Genomic DNA, 22,115 nt, shown 5'->3' with positions numbered 1-22,115 from the left:
ACACGTTCAGCATAGTTCATGTCTGCATTTAGTGTGTTATTCACAGTAATCATACAGACTATTTGGCTAATAATCCAGTTTTAGACTCCATTATGCTTGACCCCTATTAAATATGACACATCTTCAAAAGTCGTTCCCACAGGTGAATATTTGGAGCCTTTCAGTTCACAGAGGGAACACACTCTGCTCTCTCTATCTCTCTTAGCAGGATAAGGTCAGAGAGGGAATCCCTGATGCAGATTTAGGGACTCAATAACACAGTTAGGCAGGTCAGGCTCTGTGAAACTCACGATACACAGCCACAAAGAGAGCACATCGACTAGCGCCCAAATTAGGAGTTGGCCGGTCCAGAAATAAAGTGCAGGTAACAATGTATACCGGCATCTTTCCGGACCAGTCAACTCGAAGTTTGCCGGTAGGGGCTCTGATCTACTGGCAGGCCTGACATGCCGGTAGATCAGGCCCCTGCCGGCAGATAACTGTCTGAATCACTGGCCCCAGCACTAATGGTGCTGGCGATTCAGACAACCCCATTCCATGGAGTCCTAAGGGACTTACCAGCGTCTCTGCTACCGGTAATACTCGGTAATACCAGAATATCAGGCAGGGGAAACAGTACAGTAGTTTCCCAGTAGCCCGCTGGAATTGCTAGCGGGATACCAGGAAACTCATGATGAGCCTCTAGGTCTCTTTCCCGTCCAAATCTGTGCCCTCTGCCTGCCTGTTACTCTCTGGGACCTAATAGTCTATCCTTCTGACTGTATTCCTGTTATTGCACCCTAATAACGCATTGCCTCGTCATACAGCAACCCAGCACAGTAGAAATACATGCAGCGCATTGTCCTTACCATCCACTGAGCCAAACTCCCTTTCATGGGCTCGAGTGAGAATCTCCTTGTATAGTGTTTCTGCTTGCTTGAATTTCCCTTGTTTCAAATAGCAAGATGCCTAAAAGAGAAAGGGCAGACGATGGATTGCAGGCCCCCAAATCTCCAATACACACACTGTCTAGATGGTGTTAGAAGATCTATACAAGCACACACTAAACATTGTTTGCGTTTACTTTGGTGTTGAATACCTACCAGGTTATTCTTTGTTTTGGCGACATTAGGATCATCTGGACCCAGTTTAGTTTGATAAATCTCGAGTGCCCGCTGATAGTAATATTCCACTTCCTCGTACTTGCCCTGGTTTTGGCACAGTAAGGCGAGGTTATTTAACTGCTTCGCAACATCTGGATGGTCCTTCCCCAGTACCTAGGAAAGCATGGAGACAATTTTAGAGCAGGTGTCAATCATAACAAACAAGGAATATACTCACTACAACAAATTCAAGGATACGGTTACATTGATGGTGATTTTGGTACTCTAACACCTAGCATCACTCCTATTGCCAACAGTTGTTATGCCTTTAATATAATAGTAGGCCCATCAACATCTTCTCACAGCAATTATTCAGATCTGTGTGTAAACAGGTAGCACACATGTGCATGAGTCATGGGCCATGGCCGCAACCCTACCCTCAAAACAGACACACCCCTCATTCCCACATATTTGAGCTAGTCGATAGGTGGATCTTAGTACTGGGTGAGGGTCTAGAAGTAGTTACTTACGTGGTGACATTCTCCTATTTTATCTATTTATTTAACTTTAACTGTTTAAAGCACGGACCTAGCTCGAGGGAAGCAGAGCATGAGAATTGTGGGGGCATGTCATGTCGATACCAGAATAGAGTTCTAGTGGATGGGTGCTTGACAAGCTCATTTTTTGCGGGTCCTCTCTTTGTGGGCAAGTTGTGATTCGAGCCATTTGGTCGATTTGCTGAGTGAACAGCATGTGCCACCAGATGTGTGGAGCTTAGCCACCAGGTAGGCTGGTGTGCTACTCGTGACTGCTTTGTAGATGATACATTCAGTTTTGAACAGTTTCCTTGCTTGGAGAGGAAGCCAATGTATTTTGCGCAGGATGGGGTGATTCAGTCAAATATCTGCACACCTGAAGCATGGTGGGCTGCTTTTAGGGGAGCCAAGTGAGCCAGTGGGAGACCTAACATGAGGGCATTTCCCCCATCGATGTTTGAGACCATAAGCACCTGCACTACACTCTGGAAGGCCTGAGGAGGGAAAAAGAGTTTGATTTTGCTAAGGGTGGAGATTAGGAGCGAAGCCCTTTGGGGGCCTTCTTGGCTATGTCTTTCTAGAAGGACAGACTGCTATCTATGGTGAAGCTTAAGGATTTAGGTGAATCTGAGAGCTGTGTATCAAATCCTTTTAGACGCATATCATTGTGTCATTTTTAAACAAGTTGTTGTTTAGAAGGGGGACCGATGAGGATGAATTTGGTCTTGGATGGGTTACATTTGAGGTAGGCAGTCCACATGCAGGGCTGGAGGATGGCTAGTTAATCAGAGACACCCATGTCCTGTTGGCTTTTTACTCACATGCACAACTGAATATCATCTACATATTGGTGGATGGCCATAGCAAGATCTGTGAGGGATTTGCCTAGAGTATCCATGCAAAGGTTAAAAATGATCTGTGAGAGGGGCACTCTGCACGAGACTGGGAGTCATTTAGAATGCAACTCATTCATCTGGACGGCTTGGAGTCTGCCCGCGAGGTGGGCGGTAAACCAATTCATGATAGTACCAGAGAATCTCATCCCATCGGTGAGGAGGGAGTGGAGTATGCAGTATGCAGTGGTCAACAGTGTTGAATGCAGCTGAGAGGTCAAGGAGGATAAGGAGGCATGAGTCGCCCTTATCTATGATTTGGAGGACATCATCCACTACCTGAATGGTGGCTGTCTCGATGCAAAACTGGGGGCGGAAGCCAACTGATAGACATTTAAGAGGTTGAGTTGTTCGATTCTGGCAAATAGTTGGGTAGCAACTACTTTTTCCAAGATGTTGCCAATAAACTGAGGTTTGTAATGAGCTGGTAGATTACCAGGTCGTCTGGGACTAGGATCAGTTTTTTCAAAAGATGACATATGAAATCAGTCTTGGGGATCTCCAGGAAAGTCTTCTGTGAGGGGGCATTAATGATGCTGAGGAGTGAGTTGAGCACCAGGCCGATCCTTTATTTAAAGATGCAGGCCGGGATGATATTGTCATGGAAGGAAGTAGGTTTGAAGGAGGTGATTGTTTCTAGGAGGTCTGGGGGAGAATGAGGAGATAATTCGGTCCAGAGGGGCAGTGTGTGTGTGCTGGGGAGCAGGGAGGGCTAATGGGCTTCTTGTCGCAAACACTGGAATAGATTGCCAAACAGACGTAAAGACATCAACCATAGCAGATTCTGATAAAACATGTTCATGAGAAGTTATTTCCAAGTACCATTTCTTTAAGATGTGACGTGGATGTACGGCCCACAGAATGCATGATGGAAGGATCAATCACACCTGTTCAACTCATCCCACCCTCTCTGGAAAGGTGTACATACATTCTCCTTGGACAAAAAAAAGAGATATTCAAAAATGCCATAAAAGCCATCGAAATGTTGGATGAAAGGCGCAAACAATCTCGCAATATGTGGTCATGAGGCATCAACTAACAGGTGGTGAGAAAAGCGGGGTGGCTGTCTAGAGGACACGGCCCTGCTCAAGTGAAAGTGCAGAGAATGCAACATGTTCAACATCTGCATTGTTTCCTCAGCAGGGCGAGCATGTGAATGAGGAAAAGCTGGTCAACAAAGGTATACATTTAAGTTGAAAACCTGCTACTCACCGAGCCTTGTGGCTGATGTTATAGCCAAGAGAATATAGACCTTCATTTCGGAAACTGATATTTTCTGAAGATCTATTCGTGTATGTGGGAAAAATAGCAAGGTTATCGGGTTGTCAAGTACTTTGTCTCTTGATTGCGAGGTCTGTGGTGTTTTTTTAGTTGGATGCACCTGACTTTGTTCCATATTGTGCATGTTAGCAGTGCAGCAGGAGGAGCCAACCCCTCTTGCACCCTGAGGGGTTGAACATTCAGGTATGGTTGGGGATGGACTCCCCACACCGTGGGCTCACCTCCCCTGATTATGCGATGTGGAGTCAGGGCAGAAACTGAGCTGGGAGGTGCAGAAGCATAGACCACAAGATACCCTGAAAGGCAGGCAAAGTATCAAGAGATGGAGCAGGATGGTAGGGTCAAGAAGCCCAGCTCTGGCAATATAGAGAGCGAGAAAACAAGGAGCCCCAGCTGAGGCAAAGGGTTGGGGCAGTCACAGACCAGAAAAGAGGCAAGCAAAGATGGGGAGGCCCGGGTACCTTGAGAGGAACAGGCAGAAGGTGAGGAGCAGGTACACAGGGGAAACCAGGGGGTCAAAATATGAGATGTAGAGAACAGAGTTCAAGCAGGCAAGGAGCATTGAGAAGCACTAGGATGCTGTAGCATCTTCCTTTAATGGAGTGCTGCGACTACCCAAAGCATACTCTGCGGCACGTGGTCATGGAAATAGGCTGTGATGATACTGTGTCATGCAGCGTAACCTGGAAGGAAGGCAGACGTGTCCGCATAATGGCAGCCACCATGGTGGAACGTCGATTTAAGCATGGATCGTCGATGCAGCATCTGTAGTCACCGCGCTCGGGACAGTGTTCGGCGCGGACCGCAAGGAATGTAGCACCAATGGGGAGGAAGGATAGCTCAGGGGCAATGCATTTATCTTGAAAGCAAGACAACACAGTGCAACACAGGTTTGAATCCTGATCCCACACTTAGAAACCACTTGCTGGTATTAAGCGCATTATAAATGAACAATAAAATAAAAATAAACATTGGTATAGGCACCATCATGAAGCAGGCGAGGTGTGGCGGCGCCAGAGTGGCACTGTCACAGGTTTCCCCCTTTCTCACCTGTTTTCGCTGTTTGATGGATGCCGCTGTAGAAGGTTTCTTCCTTATGGTTCGGGTCTTGTACAAGCCTGCTCGGCCGTCTTCGGCTTCCAGTGGTCGTTCAACTTCTTGTCCGGGATCGATAGTATACTCCAGGAAATCCAGGAAAAATAAGGAAAGGCACTCGGAGGCGGGTGCACGGATTCCAGGAGAAGGTTGGGTAAGAAGGAGAAGGGATAGAATGAAGCAAGGGTCCGGGAAACAGGAAAGCAACAAAGTTCTGAGAAAGCGAACTACGGAGCACACGTCTAGCCACAGCTAACAGTAGCGTTGAGACGTGCGGAAGCGCGGGGGTGTGGCTATTTTATCGAGTGTGCTGCAATGAACGTGAAGGCTGGAAGGCAGCATTCAGTGCTTGCGGCCATGTTGAGTGCAAGCCCCGACGTGACAGGGACCAGGAGGCCCAGAAGGGGCATGTTCGATGGGTCATGACAGGCACGCGATATGGTTACAAGAAACTATTTTCTTTGACAAAGAATCATATTGGATATCTTCTTTTGAACCAGAAGCAAATCTTAGCCATTTGATTTCTCTTGGTGATCTTGTGGAGGTCGTCCTGGCATCTGGTAATACCGCAACACTAACAGCGGATCGGCTCAGTTATGGGATGGTCAGTTGCTTAGGAAACGAGCACGCATGCAAAAAAGGGCATTGGTGAAAATCCTGCCAATCTCAGATGTGTCCGAGCAACAGAAGAGTCATTACATTGTTCTGTGTCAGAATGAAGTTTGTGAACCAACCCTGATGTGGCCACAATGGTACTACCAAATCTCGTTGAAACTCTGGGTATTCTCGAATTTTAGAAGGGCTTTGAAACTAAATTAATTGGAAGGAAGGCATCCAGAAATTCTGCTGGCCGCTCAAGCATGAAGCCATTGCCTACTGAGATCAAACCCATGCTTTATCAGGCTTAGAAGCACCAGCTTTTCACTTTCTAGCTGCTCAAAAAGAAAGATAGTAAAAAAAGAATCCAACATGTGAAATTTTGCAGGGAGGAACAATTGGTTTCCAATCTTTAGTTTTTATGGATGTCGCATGGCAGCCTCCACACTCAAAGCCCTCTATCTATGGATTGCAACCAAAAATATCTAGCCCACACCCAGATCTCGAAAGGTAGCTGATACTAGGTAAAATACAAGGAGATCAAAGTCTGCGAGTCACAGTTTTGGTGAAGGTGCCTCTTCCTCTACTCTCCCACGAGTTCTAAGGTGCTGGCCGTCAAATAATTTGTCACTATTGCTGACATGCTGATGACCGCCTCTGAAACGACTAGATCAGATGGAAATTTGTTTGTGCCTAAACACCTTCCTATTACTGAGAGGTCTAGATGGTAAAGCTGCCATGGCTCCTGTTTCATGTTCATTATTTGCCTACTCCATATTGTCATCCACCTATTACCAAATAGTGCTGGTCCATCATCCGGTGCGTTAGAACAGAATGACATTTTTGGGGTTCCTGTGTCACATTTTATGGGACCCCTAACCCTTTTTTCCTGGATTCTTAGCTTTATTTTTGCAGCCAGAGGGACTTCTACTAAGGTTTCCCTCCAAATGGGATCCCCTTTTAATGTGCTGTCCTATTGTAGCCTAAATGGCTCTTAGGACAGAGGTGATTTTTAAGCTCCCCATTTTGTTCCCTCTTAGGAAAGATTTGTTTTTTTGCTGCTTTGCTCCTAAAGACTTCTATGTGACACCTTTTCTTTTTGCTTTTTGTAAATATCTTTTTATTGCAGTTTTGAATCATAACCAAACAAGAGCGATGCCCTGAATGTGAGAGACCACCATTCTAACTACGCACAAAAAACATCAGTTAAGAAACACTTTTCTCCTGGAGTCTCTCAGACAGTCTTCTTTAACATGAGGGAAAGTGAGCCAAATACATTATGCAAAGGTCAGAAAATGAGATCGTATGGTCTTTTTTGTATTTGCACTGGTCATTAATTATGTATTTCCCAAAATGGCTACAGCACATGATGTGCGGTTTAGCATAATGCTTTTATTTTATTTAGCTTTGGGTAGGATGTTTAAACATATTGAGTGTGCCAAAACTAAAATACACTAAAACACTTATTTTCATTTACCCGCGTTCCGGAAATGTTATACGATCGCCTGCGATAACAAGCGCGGAAAGGTTTCGATAACATTCTGGGAACGCGGGTAAATGAAAATAAGTGTTTTAGTCTTTTCATTTTCTCGCACTCTAGTAATATGTTAAGATCTGATATCAATGCTGCACTTTAAAAATATGTGCTTTACTTTTCTCCTTAACTTAATATTCCCTCCTTTATTTATCCTTTCTGTTCATGTGCACGCTCTCGTTTTTCTGATGTTCTCACTCGTTTGCGCGAGATCACACGTGAGGTTTCAGACACTGCAAAGTGTTCATCGAAACAAAGCAAACAAAGTACGTTTTAGCTTTTAGCAAAAAAACGCATTTGACCTTAATCCCAGCAAGCAATTGCTTGACTATATATTTATTATTGTGTTTATACATTTAAACGGTGCATTCGATCTTTTCGGCGAAACAAATTTTTTGTCTTCGTTCATGTCCAGCTTTTTTGCCGCGTTATTTTTGTGTTTTGTATTTTTTCACTTGGATCCTATATTATAATGCACAAATATTATACATCTTGGCAGCGGAAGCCTCTCCAGACACCAATCATCAAGCAAGTGATCTTCATTGTGGGTGTGTAGGGTATACAGTAAATCTTTCCACTGTGCCTTGCCCCCAGACACTGTATGCACATGTTTCCATGACCCATTACCGGCCTACACATACTAGAAAACAAAAAAAAAGACATCAACTGTAAAGGTCTCCTCATTTCTTGTCTTTCTTTTCCGCAGCTTTCCCAGGAATCGATTTGAACAGGTTTTCAGCTTTCTCTGTGTCGCAGTAAATGTATTCCTCATCTTTCCACTTAACCCTTAGCTAAGCAGGTCTGAGCAACCCAGCCTTTGCACCCCGGGCCATAAAAGCTTTACTCCTCTTTTCTGTTGGCAGCGCTAAATCAGGAAAAATTTAGATTTTTTGATGCTGGAATCAAAGATTGTCTCTTGTTGCTGCCACTGTCGGGATCCTCTCTTTGTCCCTAACGTCTGACGGTTTAACAATGAGTGTCGGTTCGAGTGTAGATTTGGATGGCTTTTAAGGGGGCGCATTTTGACTCTATAGCACTTTTCAATATATATGGGGTTTTCCTCTGTTTCCAGATCCAGTAGCTCCGGAAGCCAGGTGGAACAAAGGCAATGGGATCATTCCCTTCTGCGCCCGACAGAAGGCCAAGGACTCAGATTTGTGTAGCTCACATCACGTTTTCCTTGTATTCAAGCCGGGTTTCCAACACTTTACTTTGTTTCCCTTAATAACTTCCTCCATCTCCTTTCCCATCTGAGTCATCGTTGAGGTTATTTGGGAGTATTGCCGGTCCAACTCGGAGGTTCTCTCTTCCAAGGTAGAGGTCCTGGATTCTAATTGCACCACTCTCTCATTGATTTTTATCAAACTTATCTTCCAGCCTCGATACAGACTTCTGAATGCGTCCAAGGGCTGCCATTACTGGGTCCCGAGAAGACGACGCCAAGCATAATTCTTCCTGACATGGCTGCCTACTGCATGCGCAAAAAAGTCAGCTTCTGCCACTTTATTCTTTTTCCTAGTTTTCCCTGATGCCATTTGGCCCCTCCTTCTACCCGAAATTCATGTCTGACAGTGCTAAAAGTGGGCAAGCACGCCCCTTTTTGAGAGAGTTGACTATGATCTGCAGGTCCCCCTCTTTTGGCCTGTAGCTCTGTGTTCAAGGTAGGTCTGCCTTACTTAAGGACCTGCAGAACCCTGTAGTGCTGTCAGGGCTGGCTGTGTCAGGGCTGGCTGGAGTAGATGATTAGTAACCAGAAAGAGTATGTACATAGAATTAACATTGTGATTGCCCAAGTCAAGATGGAGAGAAAGAAACTTAATCTGATTGGTTTAAGGAACAATGATATGTTTGGTTTGTCTGATTGGTGGAAAGAATAACGGGTTGGTTTCTTGGGAGGTGAGCAAGATTCTAAACTGCCTTTCAACCATAGTAATTCAGTGGCTGGTTGTACATTAGTTAAGCTCCTTAAGTAAGGCCTTTTAGAGTTCAGAAGGTTTACTAAAGAAGTAAGAAAATCGATTGCTGTGCCAGAGTGCACAAGAAGACATCAGGTGGGATCGTTCCTTTTAAAAGTTTAAAGACTTTCACAGTGAATTTCCATTTTTTCATGAGGAACTTAAAGTGTTAAGAAGTTATTTAAAGTTACTGAGAGAAAACGTTTATACAGTTTTAAGACTATAAGAAAACAAGTGTATAGACTGTGCGCTCAGGTTTAAATGTTGTTAACTGCGTGAAAAGTGTTTCAATACAGTTGTACGCGTGCGCGAGTCCTCGTGTCTTCAGCAACGTCGTTATGGGAGCGCGCGGGTATGGAGAGCGATAGTGAGCGTGTCCTAATGAATAGTGCGTGAGATCATTTTTAGCGCGTGCACAATTTTCACGTGAGTGACGTTGCGTGTAATAGCGCGTGTTCGATGTGCGATAGAGCGCTAGTCTATATGAACAGAGGGCGAGTTGTTTTTCAGCGCGTGCACAGGTTTTCATTTTTAGTAGCGCAACGTACAAATCGCGTGCGTGTGTTTTGTGAAGGTGCGCGTGAGATTTTTCAGCGCAAGGACAGTTTTTCACGTCTTGTGGTTTTGCGTGTTAATCTCATGAGTGCAGGGAGCGAGTACATGATTTCAAAGCGCGCGTCAAGAAAATAACTATACGTACGTACGTGTAAAAAGAAAAATTCACACGCAGAAGGAGCAGCAGCATTCAAGAAAGTTTAAGAGTTACTATTTAATGTAATTTTCATGCAAATGGGAATTCTATACTTCAAAGAAAGACTGCATTTCTCAAAAGCATTTAAAACTCAAACTTTATAGAGTTAAATGAAATTTAAAAGCAAAGAAGAATATCTAAATCTGTAAGGTGTTTGCAAGAGTCATTTACTTTAGGGTTCTAAAGAGACTTGAATGGCTAGTGGCAATATGTACTAAAGGAGCACAACAGTTTACAAGATATTCAATACAGATAATTAACCTCCAACTCTTAAACAGAGGTTTAAGAGGTAAAGAAGTTGGAATATGTTTAAAAATAATTTAAGAAAGGAAATTTACACTAATGCATAAGTAACCAAGTATATTTGTTTACTACAGATACCAGAGCCTACCAGAAGGTTGCAGGGCAGCAGTGTCTCATTTGTTATTTTCTCCAAATTCCCCTTTCCCTTTCTTGGGGTTCCCAGCTCAGCTTTTACTTTAGGGTTGAGAAGTGAACTCCTGGTGAGGGTCAGTAGGGCCAGCATCAGCTCCTGTGGAATTCAGTCAAGCCGGACCCTGACAAGTGCTAACCCAAGGCATGGGTCTTTTGATGGTTAATTCTATTTGCCCTCAGAAAAGATGGCTGCATCTTTTCGGCTTCCAGATGTACACCGGTACATGGGACCTTGCCCACACCATGAGGACAGACTCCACGGGATCGCCTGGTCACCCCAGCTGGGAAAATGATTGCACTGAAGGTGGGTCGGGAAGGGGGCTTCAACGCACTGTGCCACTTTATTGAGGCGTTACACACTCTTTCTCAGCGCACTCTCCTCTATCCAGACTCTCAGCTCAGAGCACCGCAATCGGCACGCTCTCCTGTGGTGTGACTGCCCCTCAACCGGTGCGATCTCCTCCACCGGTCCCGGCGTCACTGCTGCATTCCCGGGCCTTAATCCTGTCTCTCGGCTGATTCACAGTGCCAAACGTCTCACGGTGGGCCGGAGCATCCATTCTTCTGAACACAGAGCTCAGCAAAGACGCTCCAGCATTGCCGCCATCTTGGCCACGCCGACTTCTTTTTGCTTTTTATTTTTTTAATGCTGCTGGCCTGACATTTGGGGGTCAATAAAGCCTTCTGCTTTACTTTCCTTGTCATTTTGCTCATTATTATGGGAAAACTGATCGGTCTCTAAGACTATCAGTACTGGGGGACTATAGGCCTCATTAGGAGCATGCGGGTCGGAACGAAATGCAGTAAAACAGCTGGTAATACCGGCTCTGCCATTTTCTCCAGACTGGAATACTCCGGATCTGCCGGTAGGGTCTGACGGTAGTGAACCACCGGCAGGCCTGATCTGCTGGCAGGTCTGGCCCCTGCCGGCAGATAAATTACTGAAGCACCAGCACTGTTAACAACGGTGTCAGTGCTTCAGTGGTTCCATCCCATGGAGTTACTCTGCCCCCCCATAATATCCCGATAAACCCAGGATATCTGTTGGCGGAGACAGTAATACAGCTTTCCCAGTATCCTGCCGGAATTACCAGCGGGATACCGGGAAAGCTGTAATGACCCCCTATGTCTTCCTTGGTGCATATCTTATATTTTTACAGCTGCACTAATCACCCTTAAGTGAATTGTGGTTATGATACTTGGTATCCTTCTAACTTTCCCTTTTGAAATGTTATAGTTACAATTACAATGTGTCCAGGATGGACAAGTGGCAGCGGATATTTTTCTACGGTGTTTTGACATTTTTACTTGTGCACTTTTAGAATGACCACAAATGCCTACTAAGTGGCTAGCACTCGAAAAGGGCTGTGCCGCAAGAGGTTTGCCTGTCCTTTGGCCATATTGTTCTTTGACCTTCGTCCTGCCTTCTCGGTTTCGGAATTATCATATATTGAATGTACTTTCACAGGGAAAGCTCCTGCTTTCCCGTGCAAAGTGGTGGTCTCTGTGTAAGCCCAGATGTGGGGTCTGGGACCATCTGGTCTCAGTCCACATCCAGATATCTGAAGTCTTTTGCGTGGCAGATTGTGTGGCCAGTGGCTAGCCATGATTGAATAGTGTGACGATCCTTCAGATGGCGGCACTTCCCCCCCCCCAGAGGGGAGCCCCTTTCCATGGGACTGGGGTGGTGAGGCTGCTAACCCTAGCCGTGATAACATGTGGGAGGATCTCATGTAGAGGAAGACCCCTCAGGGAATAAGGACGCAAGTGGGAGACACGGCCCCTTTAAACCCCAACCCTGCAGGCTGATGTTAATGCTGAATCCTCTACAGATAAGATCACATCCAAAACTATGTGTTATTGTAAAATATCAAACCACCCTGATGTAATAGGTACAGGGACGAACAAGAGCTTGAGAATGCTACAATCAAGCGGGAGGAATGCTCGATCATGTGCTACCAAATTTGACCGGTGTTACGCTGTGCTGTCCCCGCTATTTAAATCTGGTGTTAGGTCATTTTCCTTTTCATCCATTTGTGAGCCCCCTCAGCACTTTTTGCTGGACTACTGAATTTTTGGTCTGTTCCCCTGAGCAAGTGGGAATCTTTTTCCAAACTCACTCTTTTACCCTATCTTTGGGATCCTTTTATATTTCTTTTTATACATTTTTCTTATTATAGTTTCCTCCAAGTTTTATGGCATCTGTCTTTTGACTTTTTCAGCACACAGCACTTACAACCTTGCAAGAAATTGGTTGTCACATTTAGAAAATGTACTCAACGTAGTGACTAACATACTCAGTCCAGTGCCATCTTGCTTGACAACAGGTGTCCACTGCGATACCAGCCCCCTAGCAGATGTGTCTACATAGTTGGCCATGGTTTCTAATAAATTCCACTATCATCAAATCCGTTCGGCTGCTTTTAAAATGATTGAGCTTGTCAGATGGAATGTATTCTTGGAATTCGGACAACTCCTTCTTCAGTTTAATATTAGGAGTGGCTAAATTAGCCTCTGTGATTTTTCATCTCTTTCTAGAATCTTATACTCCTTGCTCAAAAGTTGTGACGCGAGGAAGAGGTCTTTGAATAAAGTGTAGCAGCTGCTACTACTGTTAAAGAAGGTTGGGCACACGTTAGTGGAACAAACGTCCTCAGTAGAAAGCAGTCTGTATCATGAATCATGCTTACGATTGATATGCATCCCAGAATGTGGCCTCTCCTACAGTTGCTTTGCTTATGAGAGGGCATCCTTTTGTAAAGTGAGTCCTGATCACTCTGATGCCTTCAGGGATTAAGCACCTGCCAATGCCCCCACCTCGACCAGGGAAGCATTTGGCACCGGCCTAGGCCTGGTATCAATTAGTACAGGTGCCAAAGAGAGATTAAATGGCTGTTGCTGCGTTATCCCAAGGGGCTGCCTTTTTTGAGAGATGAACCGATGAAGTGTGTCACAGATTTACCAGAGGACTCTGATGTTTTGGCTCTTAGCAGAAAGGACTTCGATTGTAGACTCTAGAGTTTGAAAGGTTGTGTAGAATCCTTTTCTGAGGACATTCTTTTAGCCCTTTTGGTGGGATCCTTTGCAATCCAGGTTTTTCAGTCTTTAAGTGAGCTTCTGATCTTTTAGGCCTTTGCGGGATCCTCAACGTGGTCATTCCATTGTTTAGCCCCTTTTTGTGGATCCTAGGAGGTGACTCCAGTAGACTTAGCCCCGGATAGGGGGGTTCTCGGCTTTACCAGTCAATATTCTAGCCCCAAATGGGGGAATCTCGGGAATGCCCCTGTACCTTAAGCCCCTTTATGGGAAACCTCAGAGGAACCTCAGGACGAGTTCTGGTAAGGCTAGGGTCTACCCAACCCCACCCTGCTCCAAAATCCTTGGAAAAAAAGTTGCCTATCAGGGCGGGCTCTGAGAAGAAGGGTACTTACCAGATGATGACGGTTCTCCTCAACGGAGTCCCTCAAGTGATCTGGAGGAATACAACGGGAGACTTTGCAATCTTCTTTCAAGTGCTCGTACCGATAGGGAGTCGCAGTAAAAATACAAACTTCACCGATGTTCCGGGCCTAGGAAATCGAGGCACAGATAGTGGGGATATGCGTCATGTACTAACACCCACAGGACACACATGACACTAATCCTTTATGCTCCGACATAGGTAGAGTTAAAGGGCAGACCGTGGGAACCAGGCACGAAGAGAGAATAATTGACACGATAACAAAAAATCAGGAAAAAGGGCCTAGAGGTACTACCACTGCCCAATCCAGACCGTGCGGAGAGAACGACTGAAGCTCGGAAGGGGCACAGGAAGGCTCAGCTAAGGCTGTTCATGCCCCGTCCCTTGCATAAAAAAAAAAGAAAAGACGAGTGTTTTTTGGTGCTACAAAAAAGTGCTTTGCCCTAATTCTGAAGAAACAAAATGTCCCTTAAGTATGGAGGAAAGGGGACAGAATGTAGGAATAGTGCGCAAGCTGGAATCGAGGCCCCATTAGCACGTTAATACTACATTCAGGCTCAATGGAAGGACTGGTGCTCCAGATGATGGCAAGTCTTTTCCAACTGTTCCAACAGAACTGTATCACTGGAGCCTTGAACAGTGATCGTACGTGTGCAAGCTTCCCAGATAACGTACAGCTATACTTATATATCCAGCCTGTAAATCGCTCACTCACCTCGCAGAGAAAAGGGGAGAGATGCAGTATAGATGACTTACACCTCCCAGTATCTGCCAAAGTGGATAGACAAAATAGGATAGGGGTGCTCTAATGTCACTGCTCTGCTGGTGATGGTGCTCTTGGCAAATACTAGGTTACAAATCATTTGCTAGCATAAGAAAATCTCATTGCATGTCTTCTTTTCACTTACAGCACGTGCTCCTGCATTTTGTAGGCAACATAAATGTCCATATCTTAGGACTGTAGAGACACTATATAAAATTAAGCATGCTTGGATTGGAGTAGCACACTAGGGAATCAGACTGGTGTGCACAATAACATTCACGGGATTTTTGTGAGCCACTTCTTCCTGGCTTACATCAGTGCTATGAGACTCTTCGCCATGGACACGTGATGCATTGTGTGAGAAACAGGAGCCCCCCCTTCTGGCTGACCAGAAGCTGCCCTGCGACGATGCCGACACGATGACTCCATACCTAGAGGCATCTATTATTTTGTCCTGCATCCGGCATTCAAGTAAGTAGAGCCCCACTCGTGAGCGCATGCAAGCCTAGTTTATGAGGCATTTCCATTTGTTTTGATAACAAAGCAAATTGGCCTGCATCCATCTGAAAAAGGCCGCCGTGTTTGCCTGAGGCGTCCAAAAGCCCTGTCTGAACTCTGCCGCAAGCTGATTGTCCCGCTCCTCCACTTCCCTAACCGCCCACGACCGGAGGCGGAAGCCGGCCACCCGATCCTAAGGGCCACCGTCACAAGGGCCTGTCTGCGGCTGTCCGCGGAAGAACACGTGCAGCCGTGCGCCCGCAAAGCCACACCTCCTTCTCCCACCAACAACAGTGAACTGTGACCTTATCCTAACACTTGAGAAGTAAGTTGTCGGTCCAATGCAGGCACCCGTATCCTTATACCGCTCAAGCCAATTAGCATACTGCGTGCCACAACGTTGCCCGCTGCCTCTCCTTACAGCGTAATGGTAACCCACTCCCCCTCGCACCCACTCCCAGTTTGTTTTCACAACCTGCAACCAACAACTGGCCTGCGTACCCAAGATCTACCTGCCATTGTACTTAGGTTGATTTTTACCTACTGGTGATCATTTGCATCTAACCTATATGCCTAACTGCCAATAGATCCCTGCTTCAGCCTGTCTCATACCCGTGCTGGTTAGTTGTACTTAGCCTACTTGCCCAACTGCTAACTGTGATCTGCATTAGTGCACTACCTACCTGTGCTGGATAATTGTACTTAGCCTACTTGCCCAACTGCTAACTGTGATCTGCATTAGTGCACTACCTACCTGTGCTGGATAATTGTATCTAGCCCATGTGCCCAACTGCTAACTGTGATCTACATTAGTGCACTACCTACCTGTGCTGGAAAATTGTACTTAGCCTACTTGCCCAACTGCTAACTGTGATCTGCATTAGTGCACTACCTACCTGTGCTGGATAATTGTACTTAGCCTACTTGCCCAACTGCTGTGATCTGCATTAGTGCACTACCTACCTGTGCTGGAAAATTGTACTTAGCCTACTTGCCCAACTGCTAACTGATCTGCATTAGTGCACTACCTACCTGTGCTGGAAAATTGTACTTAGCCTACTTGCCCAACTGCTAACTGTGATCTGCATTAGTGCACTACCTACCTGTGCTGGATAATTGTATCTAGCCCATGTGCCCAACTGCTAACTGTGATCTGCATTAGTGCACTACCTACCTGTGCTGGATAATTGTACTTAGCCTACTTGCCCAACTGCTGTGATCTGCATTAGTGCACTACCTACCTGTGCTGGAAAATTGTACTTAGCCTACTTGCCCAACTGCTAACTGTGATCTGCATTAGTGCACTACCTACCTGTGCTGGATAATTGTACTTAGCCTACTTGCCCAACTGCTGTGATCTGCATTAGTGCACTACCTACCTGTGCTGGAAAATTGTACTTAGCCTACTTGCCCAACTGCTAACTGTGATCTGCATTAGTGCACTACCTACCTGTGCTGGATAATTGTACTTAGCCCATGTGCCCAACTGCTAACTGTGATCTGCATTAGTGCACTACCTACCTGTGCTGGATAATTGTACTTAGCCTACTTGCCCAACTGCTGTGATCTGCATTAGTGCACTACCTACCTGTGCTGGATAATCGTATTTAGCCTATGTGCCCAAATGCTATATTGAACCCTGCTTCTGCCCATTAAGCCCCTACCTATATAATGCTGGCTCTTCTGACTACCATCATGTTCCCTTTCTGCATAATTCCCCACTCCACACCATGCACAAGAGGACACTTCATTAAGATTGATGAAGGTTTAGCCAGACTAGGATGTCAACGACACTTCCCGATCCCCTTCCCCACCCCATTCCTTCCCTCACTCCCTCCCTCCCTTCCCCACACAAATTGTACCCTCCTACACTACGTCTGCCACCATTACGAATACAGCAAACTTAGACATCCTGAGCCTCAATCCCAACCTTCCCACTTACAAACACTCCCAACCCAATAGTACCAACGATAGGACAACACCCATCCTGGGTATTGAAGACTTAATAGACTCATGACTAGAACCAAAACGTCCCTTCTAGCCACTTCACTCACCACAACACCCAATACATTCACCAAACTAGACACCACCCCTAACAATCACCAACACAAAAGCCACCACAACATACCTCTCAAACACCAAACCAAGACCAAAACCATTGATCTCTTCCCTAACCTAGGTAACACACCACCTCCTGCCCCCTCTACCCTCAAAGGCGCACTCATCAACGCTCGCTCACTAGGAGCCCATGCAATAGAAATCCATGACCTTATCGAGGACCAACATCTTGATATGTTGGTAGTCACCGAAACCTGGCTACACCCAGCTGCAGGCCCACTGTTAGCTTTTGCTATTCCCCCGGGCTTTAGTATCTTCAGAACAGATAGGACAAACACTCAAGGAGGCGGAGTCGCCATAATAGCCACCTTGGAAATCAGAGACTGCCCATTAGAACAAATACAGGGTTACAAACTCCTACTAGTAAAGTATACATCTAACCCCAAAACCACCACCAACTTCTTAGTAGTGTACAGATCACCTAAGAAAATCACCCACCCCGATCTGGACATCCTTCTACTTCTAACTCCCTTCATAAAGACCAAAACCAAATGTATAGTCCTCAGTGACCTCAACCTAGGATACAATGATCCCTTAGACCCTGATGCACTAACCTTCTATACAGCCATGTCAGAAATGAACTTCGCACAACTGATAAACAAACCTACCCACTCCAAAGGAAGAACCTTGGACTGGCTCCTCACGCTCAACTCTCAAGTCGCCATCGACTCCATCCTCCCTGTTAAATGGTCAGACCACTTCGTAATTAACTTCACAATAGACAACGCTAGCATAGACCACATCACTCCTAAAAAACCAGACACTTTTGAAACCAGAAATATGAAAAAGCTTTCATCTGACAACCTCACTCCAGCCCTGAGTGTAGCTCTAGCCAACACGGTACTAGGTACCAACAACCCTACCTACCTAGCAGAACAATACCAACAAAGCATTACCCATACCATTGACCTACTTGCTCCCATCACCACCAAAACCCGTAGACCAGACAAACTAACCTGCTTTTGGTTTAATGAGGAACTAGTGTCCCTAAGATGCATAAAAAGATCATTCGAACACCTCCACAAGAAAAACAACACCCCAGAATCAGCCTTAGCCTTTGCGGAAGCCAATAAAAAAATACAAAACAGCAATAATCACCCAAAAAGCCAATGCCTTCAACATTCGTATTACCAATGCGTCCTCAGACAGTAAAGAACTGTTCACCATCCTTAGAGAGCTCGAAAACCCCTGTCAAACTACAGCACCTACCAACACTAGTAAAAACTGGTGCACTACCATACAAAGTGCCCTTTCATTCAAAATCCTACTACTGCAAAACAAAATCAATAGTAAAAAAACACTCCTGACAGATAAAACTCCACCCACCATAGCAGTGACCCCAACGACCACCACTCTTGGCCCCCCCATTTCAATTCATACCAGTTTCTCACAAAGAAGTACTAGACACCATAACGAAACTTAAAGCCTCCAACTGTAAAGGAGACCAATTCCCCTCCCACCTAGTGAAACTCTGCGCCCCCACCCTTACACAGATCATCACCGAATTCGTCAACGCCTCTTTCCTCACTAACACAGTCCCCACTAGCATCAAAAAAGCATAGGTGACACCACTTCTAAAAAAAACACCCTTGGACCCATCGATACCCACTAACTACCGACCTATTACAACTGTCCCATTTCTCCTAAAAATAATCGATAAAATAGCCTACTCCCAAATACAAAACCATCTGGAACACTACCAACTGTTAGGAGACCGACAGTCAGGTTTCCGCCCTAACCATAGCACAAAGACAGCCCTCCTTGATCTGAAGATCCAAATGGATGGCACCAGAGAAGCAGGTAAACTCTGCCTACTAATGCTTCTGGATCTCTCAGCGGCCTTTGATCTGGTCGACCATGATAAACTCTGTAATACTTTAGCTAACAACTTCAACCTAGCTAAGAACGCCACTGACTGGATCAAATCATTCTTGGCAGATAGGACCTCCAGAGTATCCATCGGCAAAGAATCAGCAGACCCTGTGCCAGTCCTCGCAGGCATACCGCAAGGCTCCTGCCTATCCCCCACTCTGTATAATGCCTATACTAAGCTGCTATTCGCAGCCTTGGATGCCATGGGTGTCATCTATACAAACTTTGCTGATGACACCCAAATCCTCATCCCACTCTCAGGTAACTACGAACAAGAATCACTACTGGTCAACCAAATCTACACTCTCATACAAAACTGGATGGCCAACAAAAGCCTCTGTCTTAACAACGACAAAACAGAGCTCCTCATATTAGGTACCTCCACCAAAATTGATACCCTCGAGCCTGTCTTTAAATCATTCACCATTGACGGCACCACGATCCCGTACTCAAACAAGTCAAGACCCTTGGCGTTTACTTAGATGCCACTTTAACGATGTCTAAACAAGTAAACACAATAGCCTCATCCACATCTTACACTCCAAACACATCTCCCTTAGTCGCAAATTCCTCTCAGCTAACAACTGTGTCACACTAGCCAGAGCTCTCATACTCTCCAAGCTAGACTATTGTAATATCCTCTTCCTTGTCACCTCCACATCCAATCTAGCCAAACTTCAACTTATGCAGAACAAAGCCCTCAGAGCAGCCCTAGACATCAAAAAATCTGAACTTATATCCAACACCAGAAGAGACCACCACTGGCTCCCCATCCAAGCCAGAATCCTATTTAAAACCTTGAGCATCACACATAAATGCATGGCCAACAAAGCCCCCAAATACCTCAACAGCACAGTCATGAAGAAACCCCAGACCAGACTCCTCAGCTCCAATAAGAACACATACCTCGAAATCCCAAGATACAAAAGAGAGAAAGCGGGGGGTAGCAGCTTTAAAATTCTAGCTCCCAGACAATGGAACTCTCTACCCACCAATATTATGAATGAAACATCTTTCCCAAAATTCAAAAGTTCATTGAAAACCTGGCTATTCACCAGGTACTAACTGAACCTAGAGCACGATCTCGCTCGTATTGTACTGTATATGATTGACTGTTTGTTCCTGTGTATCTCTGTGCTCACATTTAAGATTGCATTCTCCCAATGTCTGTAACTACGCCGTGATACCCCCGGGTCTGGGCGTATAACAAATGTAATAAAATAAAATAAAAAATAAACCAGACATTGTTCTCCCACCTACTCCCCTCGGATCTTCCATTCTGGTGGCCTGAGAAGAGCCCTCGCTTTTGGATCCAGACCCTGGGTGTGGACAAGCGAGGGAGGATCACCTGAGTGAAGGATCATGAGGGATTGGGAGAATACCAGAGGGCGAGACATGGTATTCCCCCTCTCCCCATTTTCCATCAGAAACCGCTTCCTCTGCCTTTATGGGATATTTTCAATCCCATTCCATCTCCGCCTCCCCAGTTCAGACTAATACTGGGAAGACGAGGCAACAGAGTAGTGAAGATTACCTGCAAGAAACACCTTGAGAAACAGAAGGAAGACTGCCACCTACTATCATTAGGTTGTCCCATTAATAGAGTCAAGCAGGCTCAGGCATTTAACATCGACTACTCAAACCTGACTCTACTTGACTGCTGTTTTAAGTATAAAAAGGTGTGGTTTTGCAGAATTAGAAGAACAAGCTGTGAATTCTGATCGGATCTAAGGAGGAGGGAGCTGCAGAGAGAAAAGCCTGTACGATCCGGAGGAGAGAAGTGTGCCAAGACACTGGCCCGGTGTACGTGAGGGGCTGCAGCGTGGCTAGAGAGCTGTGTCTCCAAAGAGCAGGAGCGAGGTGTGATGAAAAGTGCTTGTTCCCTTGGGATGTGTGCCGGTCCCAAGGGGGTCTGAGGGGCAGGTGATGAGACCCTGATCTCGATCCCATATACCCAGAGAGACTGCTCACCAGCACAACGCTACCCGGTGAGTTTCAAGTCAGTAAGCAGGAGAAACTCGGGAGCGTGCGAGTAGTTGGAGCGGGAAGGGAAAAAGACAGATTTTGGAAGCAGAAAGCAAGAGAGAAAATACGAAGTGAATAGAAAGCAAGAGAAAAGCGTTCAGAGAGCGTAAAGGAAGCAAAAGGCTTGAAAGTGGATAAGATAAGAAGGGTGCAAGTCACCCTAAGGTAAAGGAAAGGAGCAAGTGAGCACCGAAGAGCGAAATAAGTATGCAAAAGGCACAATAAGGAAGAGGACAGGTGCAAGGGTGCACAAAAGTGAACAAGATGATGTGCAAGAGGCAGAGGGAAGAGAAAAATAATCAGAGGCAGGTGCCAAGGGCACAACAAGGTGAAAGAATAGAAAGCCAAAGAAGGTGCAAGTGTGCACAGCAAAGTGGAAGAAAAAGGGGTGCAGGAAGCACCGGAGGATGAAAGGATAGAAGAAAAGCAAGTACAGGAAATACAGAGAGGGGCCAAAGAATAGAGTGGGCACGCTTAGTGGGAGCAAATAACCTATTGTTTTCAAAGGTTTACGATTTAACCTCATGAGAAGGTTGTATGTGAAAGGAACTGTAAATAAGTAAAAGGCACATCCTGACAAGTTTTTGTTTGAAACTAAAGGGGCCTAAGCTTGTGGAAAGGAACTCCGAGAGGCCTAAGAGAAACTGCGTGGTTTAACTGAACTTGTGTTTGGAACTGAAGGGGTCTGAGCTCGGGGAAGGGACCCCTAAGAGGCCTAACAAAGGTGAATACTTATATGCTGAAATAAGGAGGTATAAGCTTGTGGAAGGGAACCCTTAGAAGCCTGAGAGAAACTGATATATTTTTATTTTGTCTGAAACTTGGAATGATCGAAGCTTAGGGGGGGAAGGGATTGAACAGTGAAACAGTTATTAAAGCAAATGACATGTCTGCAACAGATGTAAGTCTCTACTTCGCATGCATTCACTTTGACACTTTTACTTCTCCATACCTTGACTTCTCCGGTCTTTCACCTCCCATAGCATTCACTTTGTCATTACAGGGGGAGCAAACTTTGCCCCCGTTGTTTCAACCCAAATATTCTTCGCCCCTGCCACCCTTGAAGGTAAAGGCATGAAGAAGTGAATGCATGACAAAGTAAGTGCAGACAAAGTGGCCCTCATCACAAGGCTGCGGGTAGGCCGGCGGCAGAACCAGCGGCCTACCGGCAACCTCGGCTTACCGTTTCCACCACCCGATATCCTGGTAACACCGGGATA

The 22,115-nt window shown here is 45.6% G+C and overlaps 1 protein-coding gene across 16 annotated transcripts in view; it reads right to left on the bottom strand.

Moving 5' to 3' along the window:
- Positions 1–22,115, bottom strand: part of KLC1 (kinesin light chain 1) — a 469,931-nt gene that overhangs the window by 225,552 nt on the left and 222,264 nt on the right. For all 16 annotated transcript variants that reach the window (XM_069638172.1, XM_069638170.1, XM_069638175.1 and 13 more), the window contains 2 exons: positions 1,083–1,256; positions 849–948 (listed from right to left, as the gene is read on the bottom strand). In XM_069638172.1, coding sequence (XP_069494273.1) covers positions 849–948; positions 1,083–1,256 — 274 coding nt within the window. The remainder of the gene's footprint in view (positions 1–848; positions 949–1,082; positions 1,257–22,115) is intronic.

The sequence above is a fragment of the Ambystoma mexicanum genome, chromosome 14, assembly GCF_040938575.1.
Source record: "Ambystoma mexicanum isolate Mex_15411 chromosome 14, UKY_AmexF1_1, whole genome shotgun sequence".
NCBI lineage: Eukaryota > Metazoa > Chordata > Amphibia > Caudata > Ambystomatidae > Ambystoma > Ambystoma mexicanum.
Note: the sequence above shows the minus strand (reverse complement) of the source record. Positions and strands in the feature narration are given on the sequence as shown.